The sequence below is a fragment of the Xenopus laevis genome, chromosome 6S (genome assembly GCF_017654675.1).
Source record: "Xenopus laevis strain J_2021 chromosome 6S, Xenopus_laevis_v10.1, whole genome shotgun sequence".
In the NCBI taxonomy this organism is placed as follows: Eukaryota; Metazoa; Chordata; class Amphibia; order Anura; family Pipidae; genus Xenopus; species Xenopus laevis.
In genome coordinates this window covers 120,280,785-120,304,426 of record NC_054382.1, presented here as the reverse complement: position 1 = coordinate 120,304,426, position 23,642 = coordinate 120,280,785, and the positions used below count along the sequence as shown (strand labels likewise).

The following is a 23,642-nucleotide window of genomic DNA, read 5'->3' as shown; positions in this document are numbered from 1 at the left end:
CGAGTACAAGGTACTGTTTTATTATTACAGAGAAAAAGGAAATTATTTTTAAATATTTGGATTACTTGGATAAATTAGAGTCTATGGGAGACGGCCTTTTCCGCAATTCGGAGCTTTCTGGATAACGAATACTATACCTATAATAAAAAGTAATAATAGAATTGTAGCCTCACAGAGCAATAGTTTTTTGGCTGCTGGGGGAGGGGTCAGTGACTCCCATTTGAAAGCTGAAAGAGTCAGAATGTGGCACCAAATAACTCAAATTTTTTTTAAAAAATTAAAGACCAGTATAAAAGTTTACAAGAATTTTGCATTTTACAACATATTAAAATGTAACTTAGATTTTAACTCTTAGGGGGGGTTATCAAAATCCAATTTTTCAAATGTTTTAAGTAAAAAAAGTCCAACCACACTAGAACCCACAATTTGACCTTAATTATCATTGAAAAAACTAAATAAAATTGGTTCGGAAAAAAACTTGAAAAATTCGGGTTTTTGCGAAACCCTGGATTTTTTCAGGATTTTTGGCCAAAACGCAGCGCAGACCATGATATCTTCAAATTTGAAATGGGACTTTTGCCATTGACTTCTATAGGACCCTGAAAGCTTGGAGTATTTTTGGATTCAGAAATTTAGCAGCCTTGGGATATAATACATTTATGGAAAAAAACCTTGAATTTTTCGAGTTTCTGGCATTCTGACTTTAATAAATAACCCCCTTAAAATTAGGGATGCACCGAATCCAGGATTCAGTTTGGGATTCAGCCAGGATTCTGCCTTTTTCAGCAAGATTCGGCCGAATCCTTCTGTCCGGCAGAATTGAATCTGAATTCTAATTTGCATATGTAAATTAGGGTCGGGGGGAAATCGCGTGACTTTTTCTCACAAAACAAGGAAGTAAACATTTTCCCCTTCCCACCCCTAATTTGCATTTGGAAATTAGGATTCAGATTCGGTTCAGTATTCGGCCCAATCTTTCGCAAAAGGATTCGGGGGTTAGCCGAATCCAAAATAGTGGATTCCTACTTAAAATGGATTAACTTTTAGTATGATGTAGAGAGTGATATTCTGAGACAATTTGCAATTGGTTTTCGTTTTTATCTGTGGCTTGTGAGTTTAGCTTTTTATTCAGCAGCTCTTCAGTTTGCAATTTCAGCAGCCTGGTTGCTAGGTTCCAAATATCCTAGCAACCATGCGCTGATCTGAATAAGAGACTGGAATGTAAATAGGAGAGGGACTGAATAGAAAGATAAGTAAAGGACCAATAACAATTTGTAGCCTTACAGACCATTTGTCATTTTAGCTGGGGTCATTTGAAAGCTGGAAAGAGTCATAAGAAATAACTCAAAAACTCTTAAAAAACAAAAGTAAAAATGAAGGCCAATTGAAAAGTTGCTTAGAATTAGCCATTGTATAACATATTAAAAAGTTAACTCAAAGGTGAACCACCCCTTTTATTAAATGTCATGACTTAAAAACCTCGATCAACTGACAGTTTTTTCCCCAAAACATTACAGAGGGATTTGATGCAAAAATGATGACTTTAGCACATCTCTAAAAATAATCAGTAGTGTGAACTAAGCCTTTCCTATAGCCAATCACATTGCAGCTCAGATTACATTGGGTCACCACCAGCACGGTAAGGGTTAACCCGCATTTAACCCTTCCAAACAAGGAAGTGTTATAAGACTTGAGGCCAAGCAAGGCTATTTGGCTGCCTTACGGCCACCCTCGTTTTTTTTTTGCTTTATACTGTCATCTAAGCAAGTCCATGTGTCAGCACACGTATAAGAAAAAGTGATAGTCTGTGATATTTGCCAAAATAAACTCAGCAAAAGTCCTGCTTAAGATCCAGAGACTATTTCCTCCTCGCAGCAGCCACATGTGCATGTGGAAATAATTAGCAGGTAAATGATATATAAACAATTTCGATACCTGACAATTTATCAAACGTTTCTGTTTAGGTTTCTCCTAGAAAACATTAAATCTAGCCAAGCTCAGCTCCGATTATCCTTGGGTGAAAACAAAGCTAGAAAGTCAAGAGCTGGCTCCGGGGCGTTTTTTTTATTTTTTAATCAACAATTGTTGAGGAGTGAAAACAAACTTATAAGTAAAATTAACATTAATAAAACCCCCAAAAAAACAGTATTTTAAAGGGCAACTAAAATGCAGAATGTATTTTATCTGTGAGCTTACTGTATACACCAGTCCTATATAGGTATGGGACCTGTTATCCAGAATGCTTGGGACCTGGGGGTTTTTCCAGATAAGGGATCTTTCCATGATTTGGATCTTCACATCTTAAAACTACTAGAATATAATTTAAACATTAAATAAACCCTATAAGCGGGTTTTGCTTCGAATAAGGATTAACTATATCTTAGTTGGGATCAAGTACAAGGTACTGTTTTATTGTAAAAGAGAAAAAGGGAATCATTTTTAAAAAGTTTGCTTATTTTGATAGAATGGGGTCCATGGGAGATGGTCATTCCGTAATTTGGAGCTTTCTGGATAATGGGTTTCCGGATAACGGATCCTATACCTGTACAGCAAACATTGTCTAGTCTTCTGAATGTCACCCCTTGTGTTCCCATCCTTAAATGGGCGACAGAGGGGCAGATGGCAGGGGGAACAGCGATGCTAGGCATATAGAGGGAGAACGTCTAGTTTAGGGAGGCAATTAATCCACTATTTTGGATTCAGCTGAACCCCCGAATCCTTAAAGGGATACTGTCATGGGAAAAAAAACTTTTTTTCAAAATGAATCAGTTAATAGTGCTGCTCCAGCAGAATTCTGCATTGAAATCCATTTCTCAAAAGAGCAAACAGATTTTTTTATATTCAATTTTGAAATCTGACATGGGGCTAGACATTTTGTCAATTTCCCAGCTGCCCCAAGTCATGTGACGTGTGCCTGCACTTCAGGAGAGAAATGCTTTCTGGCAGGCTGCTGTTTTTCCTTCTCAATGTATCTGAATGTGTCTCAGTGGGACATGGGTTTTTACTATTGAGTGTTGTTCTTAGATCTACCAGGCAGCTGTTATCTTGTGTTAGGGAGCTGTTATCTGGTTACCTTCCCATTGTTCTTTTGTTTGGCTGCTGGGGGGAAAAAGGGAGGGGGGATGATATCACTCTAACTTGCAGTACAGCAGTAAAGAGTGATTGAAGTTTATCAGAGCACAAGTCACATGACTTGGGGCAGCTGGGAAATTGACAATATGTCTAGCCCCATGTCAGATTTCAAAATTGAATATAAAAAAATATGTTTGCTCTTTTGAGAAATGGATTTCAATGCAGAATTCTGCTGGAGCAGCTCTATTAACTGATTCATTTTGAAAAAAATGTTTTTTCCCATGACAGTATCCCTTTAACGAAATATTCGGCTGAATAACGAACCCTAATTTGGGGGGAAGGGAAATAATTTTTTTAATTCTTTGTTTTGTGACAAAAAGTCACACAATTTCCCTCCCGCCCCTAATTTGCATATGCAAATTAGAATTCAGTTTCAGTTCAGCTGGGCAGAAGGATTCGGCTGAATCCTGCTGAAAAGGCAGAATCCTGGATTCGGTGCATCCCTAGTTACAAGTGATAAAAAGCTGTCCTTTGTCCAAGAAGAGACCTCCATATGTAATAAAAGGGGCTAAGTTTGCCCAGTAGCAGTAACCCATAGCAACAGGCAGAATTTACTGGTCACCTGTTTAAAAGCAAACATCTTATTGGTTGTTATGATTTACTACTATTAGGCAGTGGGCAAACTTAGAGGGGTTCATTGCTAAACAGTGGGCAAATTTGCAGCGGGCCAGTAACCCATAGCAAAATCAAAGCCACCTGTAGGTTCAACAAGTAAAGCAACCTTTGACTGGTTGCCATGGGTTACTGCCCAGGTGCAAATGTGACCACTGTTTATTAATTAAGCCCTGATGTCTTTTAAGATTAGTAACTGCTTAAAGGAGACAAACTGTGTAAAAACAGGGAGGAAACTGCCAGTGTATTATACCCCTCAAACGACAGAGGGAATGTGTTTAAAATAAGTGTGTTTGGGGCTGATTTATTGAAAAATTCCAAAACAACCCTACTAGTCCCGCCCATCTGTTCCACTTCCTGCTGGCTGAATTCTCTGGCTGTGCAGGGGCACTCAGCAAACTGCGCTGTACTATAGGAACCAATCAGCAGCAAGGCTGACCTCATAGGGAACTGGTTTGTCTTAGCCAATCACAGCCCTGCAGTCACACAGGCAACCCCCTGCTACTGTGCTTCTGGTACGGATTGTAGGACATGCTCACTCCTCATTTGAACACAGACAGGGTCAGTAGTAGTCACCTGAAGGTAATGCTCAAAAGGTCAGACCAAACAAAAAATAAAATCCATCCCCCAAACATCAGCGATAAATGGCAATTGCATCAGAAACAGCAGCAAAGCAAATGGGAATCAGCCTCTTATACGAGATATATCCATACAGCCAATGATGCTCATACAATCCACATGTTCCTTTTATATTCTAGAGAGGACAGTTTCACTTTTCCACCTGGGCTATTTGCCAGGACATAAATAAGGGAACATGTCGCATACGTGCAGCATTCCTTGCGGAATCTTTGGCTCTTTCTTGACATCATTTTTCCCCGGACACCATTACTAGTAATTCTGATACTGGCTGAATTTGTGACAGTTACGATTTTAAGGTTAAAAAAAAAGATCCCATGCAACAGGGGAGTAATTTACTCTTATGAAGTTTAATTTTTAAGGAGGCATTCATCCAGTTTAATTCATTGCTTATAAGTTAGTAGTATATACAGTATATAGTGAATAAAGTACCCCATATTGTAAAATATAAGGATATCGTAAGTCACAAAGGAGTTCCACAGGCATATAAAAGTACGAGGCCAAAGGCCGAGTGCTTTTATACAGGTCATTGAACTCCAAGGTTACTTCGAATATCCTCATTTTCCAACAAGGGGTACTTTATTTATTATAAAACACAAGTTTTAGTTTTTCATGTGACAAATATGACATCACTACCCACCGTTTATATAACTGATGACATCACTACTCACTGTTTATAAGGATATATTAAGGATATTCATGGCATTTGTGTATTTATATATATATATATATATATATATATATATATATATATATAAATATATATATTTATATATATATATATAAATATATATATTTATATATAAATATATATATATATATATATAAAAATATATATATATATATATATATATATAAAATATATATATTTATTAAGATAAGGGTGCCTAAAGGGCACAATATTGTGTGTATTTCACCAGCATTAAACTGGACTAAGGGTCCCTGGAGAGGATGGAAGAGCTCAAGGTGGGCTTCCATTCCTTGCTCCATGTAAGGGTTTGCAGTTGCCTAATTAGAGGTAGTTTGCTAGTTAAAAGGTAGGTGTGGAGCAACACCTCAGGGCTGCTTCCCCCTAGAGACCTCCTGGAGTGGAGGAGGGGCCACATGTGCCCAGAGTGTCTCAAGTGTGCCCAGAGAGGATTCTGGGATTTGTGGTCCGCTGAAAGCCAGCAAAAGACTAAACTCAAAGAGAACACCAGTGAGGGTGTGAAGCAGGACTGCTGATGTTATGTGATTCCCCATGGGAAGCCAGTGGGCTGAAGAACTGTGTTTTGTTGAAAATAAAAGCCAGCAAAGGTGCAGTTTAAACGTGAAAAGCTGTGTTAGTGTCCTTTACTGTGCGGAAATCTGTGCCGTAGCCTTTATATATATATATATATATATATATATAGTCAAATGCTTCACCGGCACTCACCCTCAATAAATCAAGTCCCGGGTGCTCCTCAGAGGAGAATAGATAGATGCAATCAGAAGCACTCACGGTTACAGTGATCAAAGTATTTCTTTTATTGGAGTGTTACAAACTACCCCACATCAACGCGTTTCGGTTCTCTCAGAACCCTGACGACGGTTCTGAGAGAACCGAAACGCGTTGATGTGGGGTAGTTTGTAACACTCCAATAAAAGAAATACTTTGATCACTGTAACCGTGAGTGCTTCTGATTGCATCTATCTATATATATATATATATATATTTATTTCAAAAAGAGACCAGCAACACAGATATCTTGTGAAAAAAATTGAAAGTGTATTCAAATTTGCATGAACAGCCAACGTGACGTTTTGATCCACATAGGGACCTTCTCTGTGGACCACTAATTGTCCTTACTATAACATTTCACATGCAGGCATAATAATAATAAAATAATTGAGAAGAAGCGCATTTCCCAGAGGGAGAGCTAGCATGGACTGAAGCAATATTTTGCTAGCCAAGCATATGCTCAGGCTGCTTCTCTCAAATTACCTACTACAGGCACAATCTTCTACTTACTGTGTTAGTTGGATCATCTTGTAATATTCTGTCATATATCTGGAGCGCATCATCGTACCTGTTCCAAAAAAGGAAAGTGATAACCACTGGGAAATTTGTTCCACAAAATGCACATTTGACTAAACAACCCTAAACAGTAGGCTATATTTACAAGGTGTTTAATGCTAGGTTGGTCAATAGTTATACAATGTGTTGTGCCCACTGTCCTGGTCAAATGACTATTGTGTATGACAATCTGTTAAATTATTATTTTTTTTAGTTAGCTTTCTAGTCAGGCCCTCTCCTACTAATTTTCCAGTCTCCCGTTTAATATGTTGCCTTATGATAGCGTAAACTGGACCCCATCAATTTCCACACCTGAGGGCTGCTGAACAACAAGCCAAAACCCACAAAAAATGAAAACCTATATGAATGTCTACAGCATACTAAAGGGTGGCCTACCCCTTTTAAAGGAGAACTAAACCCTAAAGATTCATATGGTTAAAAATGCCATATATTATACACTAAGCTTATTGCACCAGCCTAAAGTTTCAGCTTCTCAATAGCAGCAATGATCCAGGACTTCAAACTGGTATGTTGTCTATGTCTGTGACACTCACATGCTCAGTGGACTCTGAGCAGCTGTTGAGAAGCTATGTTTAGGGGTTGTTGCAAATTATCAAGCAGAAAATGAGGTTGGCCTGTAAATTATGCTGATGCTACAGGGCTGAGCATGTGCAGCGAATCAGCAGAAAAGAAGATGGGGAGCTACTGGGGCATCTTTGGAGACACAGATTTTTACTGCTAAAGGGCTGTGGTTGCCTTGGGCTGGAACAGAAGCTCAAAACATAATGTACAACATTTCTAGCTACTTCTTTAGTTAAAGGGATACTGTTATCAGAAAACATGTTATTTCCAAAACACATCAATAGTGCTACTCCAGCAAAATTCTTCACTGAAATCCAATTCTCTAAAGATTTTTTGTACATTCAATTATGAAATCTGACATGGGGCTAGAAATATTTTCAGTTTTCCAGCTGCCCCAGTCATGTGACTTGTGCCTGCACTTAAGGATGGAATTACTTTCTGGCAGGTTGTTATTTCTCCTACTTAATGTAACTGAATCAGTCTCGGTAGGACTTGGCTTTTACTATTGAGAGCTGTTCTTAGATCTTCCAGGGAGCTGTTATCTTGTGTTAGGGAGCTGCTATCTGGTTACCTTCCCATTGTTCTGTTGTTAGGCTGCTGGGGGGGTGGGGGTGATATCACTTCAACTTGCAGTACAGCAGTAAAGAATGACTGAAGTTTATCAGAGGACAAGTCACATGACTGGGGGCAGCTGGGAAATTGACAAAATGTCTAGCCCCATGTCAGATTTCAAAAATGAATATAACAAAATCTGTTTTCTCTTTTGAAAAATTGATTTCAGGGCAGAATTCTGCTGGAGCAGCACTATTAACTAATGCATTTTGAAAAAAAAAACATGTTTTCCCATGACAGTATCCCTTTAAGCTTTAGTTCTCCTTTAAGGCCTGGCCAAATGGCTGACTTTTATTCTGTATTGGTTCAGTATTTACAAAAATATAAACCAGATCAGACACTAGTTTCTGAATAATGCTGGGCATTTTTCAGTAGCACTACCTAGTGGTATAGGCAATGCTGTGCTCATGTTCAGTATTACTGGTTATGGGAGCAAGCTATCTGGCAATAAAAGTCTTATTTAACATATGTGATTTATCTCACAGTCCAACCATCTCAGAAGGAAGAATGCACAGTTATACATACTAATCCCATCTACCACATCTAGTTGCCTTGGGATCTAATATGGTTAGGTAAACAAAATGTTGGAACAAGGCACTCTGATAGGTCACGCATAGATCAGACTGATGACAAGTAAAAATATGAACTTTTTTTTTATAAACATCTCATGCCTAATGCGTTTCGTGTCACTGGGACATTTAGTCATAGCCTTCTAATATGGTTACCTTTCCATAGCTTCAAATCTCAGGCCAGTTAGCCTTTTCACCCTGTGGCTCCCAGGAAATTGCCTTCTTAGTTCTTGAAGACAAGACTTTAGAAAGAAAAAAAAAAAACAGGAATTAATGTGGGTGCTAAAGAAAATACAACATTTTCATCATAATACTCTGACTAAATATCGATATCAGAAAACGATTCTTGAACCCTGGGTCTACATAGGCGCAAACATCAATTCCCGATGCGATAATGGCGGAGCTCATCCGGAGTTTTGCATCGTCCTCTACATAGGCGCAATTGCTATTATCACAGCCTTCCAGCAATGGAGTCCAACTTGCCAACAAACCCAGCAACACATCTATCTGCAGGGAATGTGCATATTCTTCCCATGTCTGCATGGGTTTCCTCCCAAACACCAAGGGGCAAATTCACTAAGATTCGTAGTTGCGCCAGGCGTAACTTCGCCGCACTTCGCCAGGCGTAGTTTCGCCAGCACTTCGCAAATTCACTAAAACCCGAAGTTGCGCTCAGGGGTAGCGTAAGGTTGCGAAGTTGCGCTAGCGTTGATTCGCTAAGTAAAGCGAAGTTACGCTAGCGAAGGCTAATTTGCATACGGCACCAAATTCAAATTTCAATGGAGGAATACGTATCAGCACTAAAAATGCCTAGAAAACCTTCAAAACATCAAATAATTTTATTTTGCCCTACACATGTGCCCACTGTCTAGGTAAGTTGCCATGAGTCAGGAAATGTAGGGGGGAAGGAGGGGAGCCCCAAAATTTTTTTTCGATCTTTTTCAGCCTATCACCCATAATGTAGAAAACATGCCAGCGTTTTTTGGGACTTAGAAAAAATTTTGACTTTTTTTGAAGCAATCCCTATCTACTCTATTGCGCTTCGCCAGGTCTGAGGTGGCGAAGGAAGTCTAGCGTAAAAGGTAGCGTTCAGTACACTGCGCGCGTTAGTGAATTTGCATAGTTTCGTCGCTAGCGAAACTTCGCCAGGCGTAAGGGTGCGAAGTAACACTAGCGAAACTACGCCAGCGTTCGTTAGTGAATTTGCGCAGTAACGAAAATGCCAAACGATAGCGAAGTAACGCTAGCGTTCGGCGCTTAGTGAATTTGCCCCCAAGAGAGAGAGATAGGGGCCTGTCCTGACTTGAGCAGGGCTTTAAGCACTGGCAAGAGATACAATGAGATTTTGGGATAGTGTTAATTTGCTCACCTAGATACATCTGATTCTTAAGTGTGAAGTTCAATTTGAGACAGATTTGGGGTGAAAAGGACTAATACACCAATGCCGAGCAGGAGTTCCCAACCTTTCTTTACCTGTGAGCCACATTCACATTCAAAGAGTTAAGGAGCAACAAAAGCATGGAAAAACATTCATAGGAATGCCAAATAAGGCTGTGATTGGCTATTTGGTAACCCCTATGAGGACTGGTAGCCTACAGGAGGCTCTGCTCACCAGTAGACCTAGTTTTTGTGCAACTAAAACTTGCCTCCAAGTCATGAATTCAATAAGTCCCTGCTTCGAGGCCACTAAGAGCAACATCCATGGGGTTGGTGATCAACATGGTACTTGCGAACCACTGGTTGGGGATCATTAGCTTAGAGCAGTGATCCCCAACCAGTAGCTCGTGAGTAACATGTTGCTCACCAACCTCTTGGATGTTTCTCTCCATGTCCTCAAAGCAGGTGCTAATATATGAATTCCTGGCTTGAAAGCAAGTTTTAATTGCATAAAAACTAAGTAAAGTGCCAAGTAGAGCCTCCTGTAAGATGCCAGTCCACACAGGGACTACCAAATAGGCAATCACAGCCATTATTTGGCACCCAAGGGACTTTTTCATGCTCCCCAACTCTTTTTACATTTGAATGTGGCTCACGGGTAAAAAAGGTTGGGGACCCCTGGCTTAGAGGAACCCTGACCATGGGTCAGCAACTACTGTCTCAGACTGTAAACTGCAGTCTGCAGGGGGGGATGATGTGATTGAAGGATAATCTTTTGTAAAGTGCTGTGGAAAATACAGGCACTATATAAATAAAGGATAATAATCCTTCCCACTGCATTATTCAAGTAAAATAATGGTATCTGCTTTGCCTGTACTGGTGGAGTTTTCTAATCTTCTGTAACTGACAAAATGAACTTATCTGCTTTGGACTTTTTCACCTAAATATGCCCTAAAACGGACAACTTCAATGGATACACAGATAATGCTGATGCAGGCTCAGCTTTAACTAGTTAATCATACATGCAAATGCAAACCTGACATGATTAAAAAAAAAATGTTACAAAGTTCGGAGAGGTTAAAATAAGAGGGATTTAGTTCCCATTTAATGAGCATCTGCTAACATGTAGCTGCTGCCAGAGCTTTTATGTCTCCGAAAATCTGATTATTCAGTAGGGGTTTCACACCCTTCCATTTCATGATGCGTTCTTGATTTTTCAGAAACAGAAGTTTGGATAGACTTTAGCTAAAGCCGCTCTATGATAGTCTTGGACGCAGAACAGAAAAATACCGTACACATCTGAACAAGAACTCTTGCATCTGCCGACGGAGCAAGAATGTTGTTAATAACACTGGCAATGATTTCATTTATATCAGAGCAAATCAGAGTACAGATATCACAGCCTGGCTATTATATTTATGCATTTAAAGGCACAAACCCCTAAATCGGAGAGAACCAAAGCTTAAATAAATAAATATTGCTAGTTGCATCAAGGTCAGGCAATGCATTAATACATTTTAAAATGTGGAGGCCATGGGTGGAATATATTGAGAAAAACAAGCTCACTAATTAGATGTACAGGTATGAGAGCCATTATCTGGAACTCGTTATCTAGAAAATTCACAATTACGGAATGCTGTCTCCCAAAGTCTTGATTTTATCCAAAGTCGTAAAAGTTATTTAAAAATGATAAAAATAATTTTTCTTTTTCTCTGTAATAATAAAACAGTAGCTTGTACCTGATACAAACTTAGATATTACTGGAAGCCAAACCAGCCTATTTAGGTTTATTTAGGGCCTTATTTATCAAAATCCAAATTTTTCTGATGTAATAATTGTATTAAAAGAAGTCCGAACAAACTAGAATCCACTATTTGACCTTATTTATTATTAAAAAAAATTTAATCGGATCGGGGTAAAACTCGATAAAATCGATCAAATATCCAAATTGTCCAATTTTTCCGGATTTAATTCCCGAATAGCTCAATTTTTTTCTGGCTTTTTCCTGAAAACCCTGAGTTTTTCGGATTTTTTTCCCCGATAAGTCCGAAATAGTCGGATTTTGGGGCTAATTCCAGCAACTTCCAAATAGTAAAGGGACCTCTCCCGTTGACTTATATACAAGCCGACAGGTCTAAGATACCTCTACAGCCTTTAAAGCTGTACACAGAAGCATTGCATTTTGGATCTTGCTAGGCTTGTGTGCCAGTGGCACTGCACATGCTCAGTGTGCTCTGGGATTCTGTTAACAAGCTTAGCTTAGGCGTCTTTGGAAATGTTTAAAACATCAAAAAGTGCTTCCATTAATATGTATGTGAATTAAAGGGGACCCGTCACCCAAAAAAATAATTCCAAATCCTATTTTATCATGTTAGTCAATCAAAGTGAACTTTAATTTAATAGATTTTTTTAATCTTGTTTCCTTCCGTCTGGGGATTCATAATTATAACAAGCAGGCAGGAGCCATTTTGTGGACACTGTTATTAAGACAAGCCTTGTATCATCTCAGAATCCTGTTTGTGCACCAGAATGGGGGACCTGATGTCCATCCCCATGTACTGGCTACACAATTAAATGGTTAAGAGAACTGGGGGAATGTGGGGAGAGTAGTGACATCTAGGAAGTGCTGAATGGAAAGTGAAAGTAATTGCCTGCCCCGCCTCTATGCCTAAGGCATGGAAGAGGGGCAGGCAATATTTGATTGACAGCTGAGATTTTTAAATGAGTTTATAACAGCTATGAATGCTTAAATAAAAAAAAATAATTTGGGTTTCATGTTTAAATTGAAAAGGTCATTTATCATACAGATTTTTATGTCTGGGTGACAGGTCCCCTTTAAAGACTAAATAATTGTATTGTACTGCATCTCTGCTTAAACTCAGGAAACCAACAGGAGTTCACATCATGTGTTCTGGTAACATCGATATACAGTAGGTACTGAAATTCACAGTTAGAGGGGTGCGGTGGCCTTGGGCTATCACATAAACCCAAAACATAAGGAATAGCATGTCTAGACTTATACTTTGCTGAGCTTTAGTTCTTCATTAAAGTATGTTGTGCATAGTGGGGAGCAAGGGTTGACCTACCATTGCTATGTCATCTCTACCGCAGTCCAGGGCTGCAATCATCACTTGTTCATAAATTATCCAAACTGTTCAGAAAGACAAGGAAAAGCATAATTGAATCAAAAAAATAAATGTAATCTTGCAGGTATGTTTTCTATTAACTTACAGCAGGATAATATATTAAACATCATATAAAAGACTTGCATTCCGTTGACAGCCTCTAGCAGATAAATATCCAGCTTATCAGATCCAGAAAAATTCCTAAGCAACACCGAAAAGCATAATAAATGTCTTAGTTTAATCACAGAAGACGAACGTTGGTCTCATTACCTGTGCGGTTGAAGAGGATTGGTGGAGAGCACACTCTTTACAACACAAAAAAAGTACAGACTGTCACCAAAACAGTCACTTTTTACTACCCACACCCTTGCTATAAAGTAAATTGTGATGGATAAGGGTCATCATGGTTTTCTGCCTAAGACAAAAAAGCAAATCTTTCCTATTTAACTCTTAGCGGCAGATTTATCAAAGTTCAAAGTGAATTTTCAAATGAAAAAACGTTGAATTTCAAAGTATTTTTTTTGGGTACTTCGACTATAGAATAGGCCAAATTTGACTCGAATTGAAAATACTTTGGACATTCAACCACTCGAAAATCAATGTACTGTCTCTTTAAAAAACTTCTACACTTTGCCACTTTAAACCTGCCGAATTGCTATGTTAGCCTATGGGGACCTCCTAGAACTTCACCAAAATTTGGTGAAGTTTTAAAAAGTCAAAGTTTTTTTTTTGAAAATCGTTCGATCGATTAAATTGTTTGAATCAATCAATTCGAACAATTGCTATGATAGCTCGAACGATTTTACTTTGACCAAAAAATTAAAAAAGAAAAGTTCGACTATCGAATTCGGCCAATTCGAAATTCGACCCTTGCTAAATCTGCCCCTTAAACTCGTCCAGAAATAGTTTCCTTGGTTGAATTCACTGCCAGGAATCCTGAGAAGGGCTGAAGACACACTGGGTGGATGATTTCCTGCACTGGAAGAACAATTTCTGGTTTTCATCTATTTCGGCTTAGCTACTGTTTTATAATCATCCATCACTGAAAGATTACTCTAAGGAATGTTAAGAACAACTTTTGTGGCTACCAAATATGAAAATAATTTAGGTTCAGGAGGCAGTGAATGATTCTCCTGGGTTTCCTTTTATCCAGGACCCTGCAAAGGGAGTATATGCTGCATATGTCAGATCAGTCTCAGCCCCTCAAAGTAAAAAATGTTTAGAAGGCTCTTCCTCTGCACTGATAAAAACAAATACATGAATGGATCCTAAGAGCCTTCAACCAGGCTGCCATACAGCACTCGCATTTCTCATGGATAGGAGACTTTAAAGGAACAGTAACACCAGAAAAATTAAAGTGTTTTAAAGGAGAACTAAAGTCTAACAATAGAAGTAGCTAGAAATGTTATACATTATGTTTTGGGCTTCTGTACCATCCCAAGGCAACCACAGCCCTTTACCAGTAAAGATCTGTGTCTCCAAAGATGCCCCAGTAGCTCTCCATCTTCTTTTCTGCTGATTCACTGCACATGCTCTGTGCTGCTGTCACTTACTGAGCTTAGGGACCCACTCACAATATACAGTACACATAGAATAGAAATGTCACAATATAAGGCTGATTAGTAATTAATACAGATAATTACTACATGGCAGCACAGAAACCAGTGCAATTAGCATCAGAATTTAATAATCAGCCCTGTAGCATCAACTTATATTACAGGGGAAGCTCATTTTCTGCTGGATAATTAGTGACGAGCCCTAAGCTTAGCTTCTCAACAGCTGCTCAGAGCCCACTGAGCATGTGAGTGTCACAGACACTTTCCAAGATGGTGACCCGCTGTGACAAGTTTGAAGTCCTGGATCATTGCTGCTATTGACAAGGTGAAACTTTAGGCTGGTGCAATAAGTTCATTATATAAAATATGGCATTTTTAGACATTTTCATTTTTAGCATTTAGCTCTCCTTTAAAGTAATGAAAATATCATGTAGTGTTACTCTGCACTGGTAGTGTATTTGCTTCAGAAACACGACTACAGTTCATATAAACAAACTGCTGTGCAGCAATAGCGGAAATTGAAAAAAGAGTAAGACTATATGGCACAGTTTAAATAATGGATAACAGATAACACCATTATGTTCTACAGAGCTTATCTGCTTTCTGGTGTGTAACCTGAGTCTTTTCTCCTTTGAATGGCTGCCCCCATGGCTACACAGCAGCTTATTTATATAAACAATAGTAGTGTTTCAAAAGCAAACACAGCAGTTTTACCAGTGCAGGGCAACATTGCATTGCACTTTTATTTTTTTGAAGTTACTATTACTTTTACTCGGCTATCAGACTTTTACAAGAAATAATGGGTGATCTACAGGGCCACAAAAAATATGACACTTCAATATTAGAAAAACTGTGACACATAGAAAATAAAAAGTAATTGGAAATTATTTCTGGTGATCTATCGGGAAAAAAGTAGAAGTGGTTCACCTTTAAGTTAACTTTTAGTATGTTATAGAATGGCTAATGCAAATCAACTTTACAATTTCCCTTAATTCTTTTTTTTTTTTGTTAGTTTTTAAATTATTTCCCTTCATCTTCTGGACACTGTCCACAGCATTGAAATGGGAGTCACTGACCCATCTAAAAAAAACAGATGCTCTGTAAGGCTACACATTTATTGTTATAACTACTCATCTTTCTATTCAGGTCTCTCCTATTCATATTCCAGTCTCTTATTCAAATCAATGCATGGTTGCTAGGGCCATTTGGACCCTAGCAACCCGATTGCTGAAATTGCAAACTAGAGGGCTGCTGAATAAAAAGCTCAAAAACTCACAAATAATAAAAAATTGCAAATTGTCTCAGAATATCACTTTCTACATCCTACTAAAAGTCAATTAAAAGGTGAACAACCCCTTTTAAATGCCAGGGCCTATTTTGTATCCCAGTTTTTTTTGCCCTGGTTTCAATTCTAGACAGACTGGTGGTGGTGGTTTGATTAGGCAGTGGGCCCCCCCATACATCCCCCCCATACATCCAACTTTCACACAGCATCCGCACTAATCAGTATATGCGAGATAATGTAGACGTTTATAAATTGGGATTGAAAGGTGCTTATATATGGGGGTTGGTGTATGGACAGGGTCAAGGAGTTTGTAGAAAAAGCCGTTACACAGTCTCTATATAAAGAAAAATAATATAAATTTCATATGCAATGGGAGGAAAGACGGATAGGTGTGACAATTAAATGGTAATACTTCACATAGTCATGCAAAGCTTTTTTTCATATACATAACAAGTGAGATTTCATACAGGTGGGTCAGTGAGAATGGCTTTTCATAAGCACCAACTCCCTGTATTTCTGTATTATAAATATACTGCTCAAATATTCACATCTGCATTCCCTAGCAGCAATATATAAATACAAATACACAGATAAATCGTTCTGTGCTCAAGCTTACCAAGAGACGAGAAAGTAATAAATTGAATGCCTTTGATTTATTTGATAAAGTGGTAGAGGGAGCTGTGTGTCAGGCAATAACACTATATAGTAATTGCAAAATACCTTGTCAGCCTTGGCAAAGCCTGTAAGAAAGGGCCAAAGAACATGGAAGGGCGCTCTCATGAATACCAATAAACTTGGTAAAATATAACTACTGTAATGGCCAAAGGATATATAATATGCTCTGAGTCTTAAAGGCAGTATAAAAATAAAAACTGGGTAAATAAATAGGATGTGCAAAATAAAAAAATGTTTCTAATATAGTTAATTAGCCAAAAATGTAATGTATAAAGGCTGGAGTGACTGGGTGTGTAACATAATAGCCAGAACACTACTTCCTGCTTTGCAGCTCTCTTGGTTTCCACTGATTGGTTACCAGGCAGTAACCAATCAGAGACTTGAGGGGGCCAAATGGGACATAACTATTGCTTTTGAATCTGAGCTGAATCCTAAGGATCAATTGCAAACTCACTGAAGAGTTATGTCTCATGTGGCTCCCCTTAAAGTCGCTGACTAACTCGGAGTTATAGAGCTGAAAAGCAGGAAGTAGTGTTCTGGCTATTATGTTACACATCCAGTCACTCCAGCCTTTATACATTACATTTTTGGCTAACTAACTATATTAGAAACATTTTTTATTTTGCACAGCCAATTTACCCAGTTTTTATTTTTTCACTTAAAGGAGAAGGAAAGTCCCTGGGCGCAGGGTTTTCCTTCTCCTTTAAGGGGTGGCTCTCCTTTTAGTTAAATTTTAGCACGTTCCAGAATGATTAATTCGAAGCATCTTTTCAATTTGCGTTTATTTGTTCTTTTTTATAGTTGTTAGTGTAATTATTTGCCTTCTTCTTCTGACTCTTTCCAGCTTTCAAATGGGGGTCGCTGACCCCCATCTAAAAAAACAAATGCTGTACGGCTACAAATGCATTGTTATTGCTACTTTTTATTACTTGTCTTTCTATTCATATTCCAGTCTATTATTCAAATAAATGCATGGTTGCTAGGGTAATTTGGACTTGCATTGGAAATTGCAAACTGAAGAGCTGTTGAATAAAAAGCTAAATAACTCAAAAATCATTGCAAATTGTGCCAGAATATCACTCTCTATTTCATACTAAAAAGTTAACTAAAAGGTGAACAACCCCTTTAAAAGGAACAGCAATGAAACCCATAGACCCCTTAGTAACCCACCCCCTGTAAAGTATATTTCATGAAAAAGAGACATTCAGAGGGTGGGAGGTGTAGGAGGCATGACACATGTGCACAGTTAACCAACTAGTCACATTTCCAGGCATTTCCAGTATCTTACACCTACAGTTCATACAAATTGGGGCACAAAGAATGACAAAAACAACTAAATTTTGTATTCAACAAAGATTCTTGCACAGATATGAAAGCAGAGACATTTTTAGCTGTATCCCAAAGAAGGGGGGGGGGGAGTAGGAAAGAAGTGAACTGGATTATGAAGAGAAGCACTGGAGCTGCCAAAGTTCACAGCTCTGAAGATAAATGAGCTTTTACTATTGGAGATCTGTTAAATATTGCTTAAAGTTACCAAATGATAGAGCTGTGCCAAACGAGGTCAAATTTCCTGCACGTTAGGTGACCCTTTCCTGGAATATGTTTGTGTTGGAACAACCACTGCACACCGAAACCTAATTATCAGCAGAAAGCAATGCTGTTGAGACTAAGCAAGGGGTACTGGAGCTAAGGGAGAGGTAATGTACGAGCCTCCTTACATGGCCTATGGAGTGATGACAGTGTACTGAGCCAACACAAAACACTTGCCTGCCAGAGAGATATTCTGCAGCACAAACTTATTACATTTAATCCCACAGTGCGTGTTCTGTGTCTCATCGCAACAAATCGTTCTGTGTCTATTCGTTTTCAGATTTCTAACGTACATATGACCGGAGTCTCAGTACCAACCACTGGATATATGGAGAAAGACATAAAATTCAATGGATTTAGAGGTCCATTTATCAAAGGTCGAATTTCGAATTCATGTGAATATTTTTTAACTCTGATAATTTCGAATATACTCGAAATTCTGAATGGGAGGTTAAGAAAAAATGAGAACGTCTAAAAGTCGAATGAATATTACCGACTCGAAAACTCAAATCGAATAAGACTAAACTAGAATAGAGTTTTTTCTCCAAAAAAAACTCAAATGTCAGGAAGGCCATTAACTAGGGATGCATCGAATCCACGATTCCGTTCAGGATTCGGCCTTTTTCAACACAATTTGAATTCGGCCTAATCCTTCTACACAGCCGAACCGAATCCTAATTTACACATGCAAATTAGGGGCGGGGTGGGAAAATGCGTACATTTTTGTCACAAAATAAGGAAGTAAGAAATGTTTCCATTTTCCCACTCCTAATGTGCATATGCAAATTAGGATTCGGCCAAATCGTTCGCAAAGGATTCAGGTGTTCGGCTGAATCTAAAATAGTCGATTCTGTGCATCCCTTCTATTACCTTCTTCAAATGAGTCACTGGACCTCTCCCATTGATTTCTACATGAATTCGGCAGATTTTAGGTGGCGAATAATCAAATTTGAATAATCCCCAGGGTAAAGGTTTGATAAATCTCAAATCAAGTTTGGATTATTCCCAATTCGAATCAGAGAGTTTTGACCAAAAAAACTATTTGAATACAAATTTAATATTCGACCCTTGATAAATCTGCCCCTTATTATTTTTCCATTTTTTAGTTGTGTATAGGAAGCTACACATTTCTCCATTTTTTCTGATTGAATGTGTTGTGAAACGTAGCTGGAGTTGCCATAGTTTAAAAGGCAAATAAATTAAAGGGATACTGTCATGGGAAAACATGTTTTTTTCAAAATGCATCAGTTAATAGTGCTACTCCAGCAGAATTCTGCACTGAAATCCATTTCTCAAAAGAGCAAACACATTTTGTTATATTCCATTTTGAAATCTGACATGGGGCTAGACATACTGTCAATTTCCCAGCTGCCTCCAGTCATGTGACTTGTGCTCTGATAAACTTCAATCACTCTTTACTACTGTACTGCAAGTTGGAGTGATATTACCCTCTCCCTTTCCCCCCCAGCAGCCTAACAACTGAACAATGGGAAGGTAACGAGATAACAGTTCCCAAACTCAAGATAACAGCCCCCTGGTAGATCTAAGAACAGCACTAAAAAGTAAAAGCCAAGTCCCACTGAGACTGATTCAGTTACATTAAGTAGGAGAAATAACAGCCTGCCAGAAAGTAGTTCCATCCTAAAGTGCAGGCACAAGTCACATGACTGGGGCAGCTGCGAAACTGACAAAATGTCTAGCCCCATGTCAGATTTCAAAATTGAATATAAAAAAAAAAATCTGTTTGCTCTTTTGAGAAATGGATTTCAGTGCAGATTTCTGCTGGAGCAGCACTATTAACTGATGCATTTTGAAAAAAACATGTTTTTCCATGACAGTATCCCTTTAAGGTTCGAATGGTAAATTAACATTTTTGAAAAAAATTCAAATTTGATTGTGAGATTTATCACATCTCAACCCTGAAAACAGTTCTAATTTGACTAATCGCTACCTAAAACCTGCCGAGTTCATGTAGAAGTCAAAGACAGAGGTCTGTTGTTCCACTTGAAGATTTTAATTGCTTTCATGACATTTAAGTTTTTCTTCAGAGGAAATCTTGATTTGAATTTTCGGGTCGTTACTACTCGATTGAATATTAGACATTCAAGTTTTTCATACATAACCTCCAATTCGAGTTGTGAGTACATTCAAATTTATTAGAGTTAAAAAAAAAAAGTCACATAACGTTGATATTCTGCCTCTTAGTGGAGATCTTTTATATACAGTTCGGCAGACATGCACTTTTCCTCATTACAAAAAATGGTGACTTTCTGTAGAAGGCTACACATAAAAACAATGCGGTCAAGAAAACATTTTTTTTTTCATTTGTTTGCAATCAAAATAAAACTCACCGTCATCTCCAAGCTTGGAAGCGTGTTCGTTTATCAGCTCTTCTCCGACGTCAACTATTTGTTCGCTGTTCCGATAGTTATCTTCTCGCCAAGTTTTCATCTTGTCCCGCATGTCTGGAAAGTGAAAGGGGAATTTACTATGTTGGAAGGCGTCTACATGAATTCATTTGAGTGACAGTAGGGAAAGATTAGTAATTGCACTTAAAGAGGTTGTTCACCTTTAAATTAACAATTAATATGATGTAGAGAATGATATTCTGAGAAAATTTACATTTGGTTTTCATTTTTTATTTGTGGTTTTTGAGTTATGTAGCTTTTTATTCAGATCTTTGCAATTGCAATTTGCATCACTTTTTAATAAATGGTGTTACACTATCCTGGCTTTATTTCTCTCTATGGGAACATGAGTAGCTGACAGGAGAAGAAGGGAGAGACCTGCTAAACACTACGAGCCATATACTATACCTACAGTTTGTAAGTAGGCAATCCAGCCAAACAGTGGTGGAAAAATTGGAGAAACGTTGCATGTCACCAATAACAGTGGAAATTTAAAGGGAAATACACCTCAAAAAAAATAACAACCTGGACACTGGGTGTTGGTGTGATATTGAAACATATTGCGCTATTTTTTTCTGTTTCTTTCTCTGTTGCCGTAGGCGCTGATCTGCATATACATTTTTTGATGACATCACTTCCTGCCTGAGTCTCTCCCTGCTCACTTATAGCTCTGGGCTCAGATTACAGCAGGGAGGGGAGGAGGGTTTTTACTGAAAATTTTACAACAGAATATGAACATAATTAAGACTAACATTACAATAACATTACACTCATATAGAACCAAAATCACACCTCCCCACCCCCAGTCCACTGGCCAAATATCCTGATGGATAGACTGACAAAGGGACAAAGACAGTCTCAGTCTTATAAAGAGTTTATACCTTTGCTGTGGATTGCCAGGAGGGAACAATGAGACTAGGGATGCACCAAATCCACTATTTTGGATTCGACCGAACCCCTAAATCCTTTGCAAAAGATTTGGCCGAATACCAAACCGAATCCGCATATGCAAATTAGGGGTGGGAAGAGGAAACCATTTTTTACTTCGTTGTTTTGTGACAAAAAGTCACACAATTTCCCGGATTCGGGAATTCAGACTCAGTTCAGCAGGGCAGAAGGATTCAGCCGAATACTGCTGAAAAAGGCAGAATCCAGAAACGATTTTTGGATTCGGTGCATCCCTAGAAGAGACACAACTATATACAGCCAATTGGTGTTACTGGTGGCCTGAAGGAGTGAAATCCAATGTATTGCGCTTGGTATATCTGGAAAACTCCCAGTCCCACGTAAGAAAAAAATCTAACCCCAAAGTTAAAACTCCTAGAAAGCCTGGTAGGAGCACAATGGTACCTGGGCAATGCCCCATTGGTAGTGAGCCAAATTGAGGCCAAGAATAAGTGGTAAGCAAGCCAACTGCAAGCAAAAGGATGAATAGAGAAGCAAACTGAGCATGCTCAAGCCCGTGCCCAGGAGGTTTAGATACAGAAGACCATTTGTACACAATAGAAGGCAAGTAATGTGGTGTTTCTATTGAACGAGGAGTAGCATTGGGGGTTTACTGGTGTATGTATATAGACCTTTCTGATAAAGCTGATTTATTTTCATTAAAAGGGAAGGAAAGGTTAAAAATGTTAGGAGAGAAACTTATTTCCAACCCAGCATTGCCTTCAGGGACTCCTATTACTTACCACCGTCAGACTCTAACAAGCCTGGTCTCCTGGCTAACTTGGCTTTAAAATAGACTTGGAGGTAGGTCAAGAAGCATACAGTTTGGAGAAATTGGTTACATCGCTACTTCAGTATAATGGGAAATAGGCAAGTATTTTGATCAACATTAAGGGGCTGATTCACTATGGGTCGAATAGCTAGGGTTAATTAACCCTCGATATTCGACTAGGAATTGAAATCCTTCGACTTTGAATATCGAAGTCGAAGGATTTAGCGCAAATTCTGTGATTGTACGATCGAAGGATAATTCCTTCGATCGAACGATTCGAAGGATTTTAATCCAACGATCGAAGGAATATCCTTCGATCAAAAAAAGTTAGGCAAGCCTATGGGGACCTTCCCCATAGGCTAACATTGACTTCGGTAGCTTTTATCTGCCGAACTAGGGGGTCGAAGTTTTTTTTAAAGAGACAGTACTTCGACTATCGAATGGTCGAATAGTCGAACGATTTTTACTTCGAATCCTTCGATTCAAAGTCGTAGTCGAAGGTCGAAGTAGCCCATTCGATGCTCGAAGTAGCCCAAAAAAACCTTCGAAATTCGAAGTTTTTTTACTTAGAATCCTTCACTCGAATTTAGTGAATCGGCCCCTAAGTTCACACAAACTTTATTGCAATCAAATGGGTTTCACTTCCACTTACTACGTTTATTCATCTCTAAGAAAAATTCTCACTCCATCAATGTATACATTCAAAAAAGGAATAATTGTATCAACCAAAAGACAAAATTATTTTCCAGACTAACCTTCCGGAAACAAGTCTCCAACCAAATCCAAAAACTTTCATAAATCTGTCCGTGTTTCCACATTTTGATTTCTGTTAAATACGGCCAAAACCATCTTTCGGGTAATATTTCCTATAAATGACTACACGCAAATGCTTTTTGACATGAAGATCCAAGGAAATTCTAATTGGATCGTCTGAATATTAGCTAGCAGGAAAGCATCAGAAGACTGGCAAGGGCTGCTATATATTGAAATATAATAAGCGGCCAAAGTTTCCTGTCTACTGATAACTTGGCACAAGCTAAAATCCATCGCACCAGTGTAAGCTATTGGAGGTATTTACTAATTCCACACTTGGGTGACAAATGGTCGTTTCGGTAATTCAATGGGGAAAAAAAAGCTCCCCTTTTTTTTTTAAAATAGTGAATTATATCTAGGAGAACAACTAGAAAAACACGTTGTAGCTAAAAGAATTCTGACATCTTGTATGAGGCAGTTTATTTTACTTTTGGGTGCTAATTTTGTGAACCATCTGTGCTGGACGACAACTAGTGAAAACTGCTGGGCTGAATTATGCGTTTAACTCCAAAGGTACCAAAAAACAGATGTTTTTTGTCTCCTGTATTATTTAATAAAATTAATTCATTTCATAACCACACTGACCCTAAGAGACGTTAATAAGGGAATTAAAAGATTTATACAAATAAACAGGAAAAATATTTATGACTTAAACAGAGGTCTTTGCCCCCATATCATCCATTCCAAAAATAATTCATTTTTATTTACTTCTAAAAAGCAATTGCTAGTTTTCCCTTCCTAGCCATATCCTTTATAGTGAAACTATGTGTCCTTTGTCTTTGTTTTCCCTTTTCACAAAAAATGGGCAAACGAGTACAAATCAAAGCTCTTCAAAATAACAGGTATGGGACCCATTATCCAGAATGCTGTGGACTAGGGGTTTTCCGGACAATGGATCTTTCCGTAATTTGGATCTTC

General features: G+C 38.4%; 1 protein-coding gene across 1 annotated transcript in view; it reads right to left on the bottom strand.

Moving 5' to 3' along the window:
• Positions 1 to 23,642, bottom strand: part of emc2.S (ER membrane protein complex subunit 2 S homeolog) — a 61,033-nt gene that overhangs the window by 29,897 nt on the left and 7,494 nt on the right. Inside the window, 4 exon segments of the mRNA NM_001087285.1 lie at positions 6,371 to 6,428; positions 8,335 to 8,420; positions 12,642 to 12,706; positions 20,138 to 20,251. Coding sequence (NP_001080754.1) covers positions 6,371 to 6,428; positions 8,335 to 8,420; positions 12,642 to 12,706; positions 20,138 to 20,251 — 323 coding nt within the window.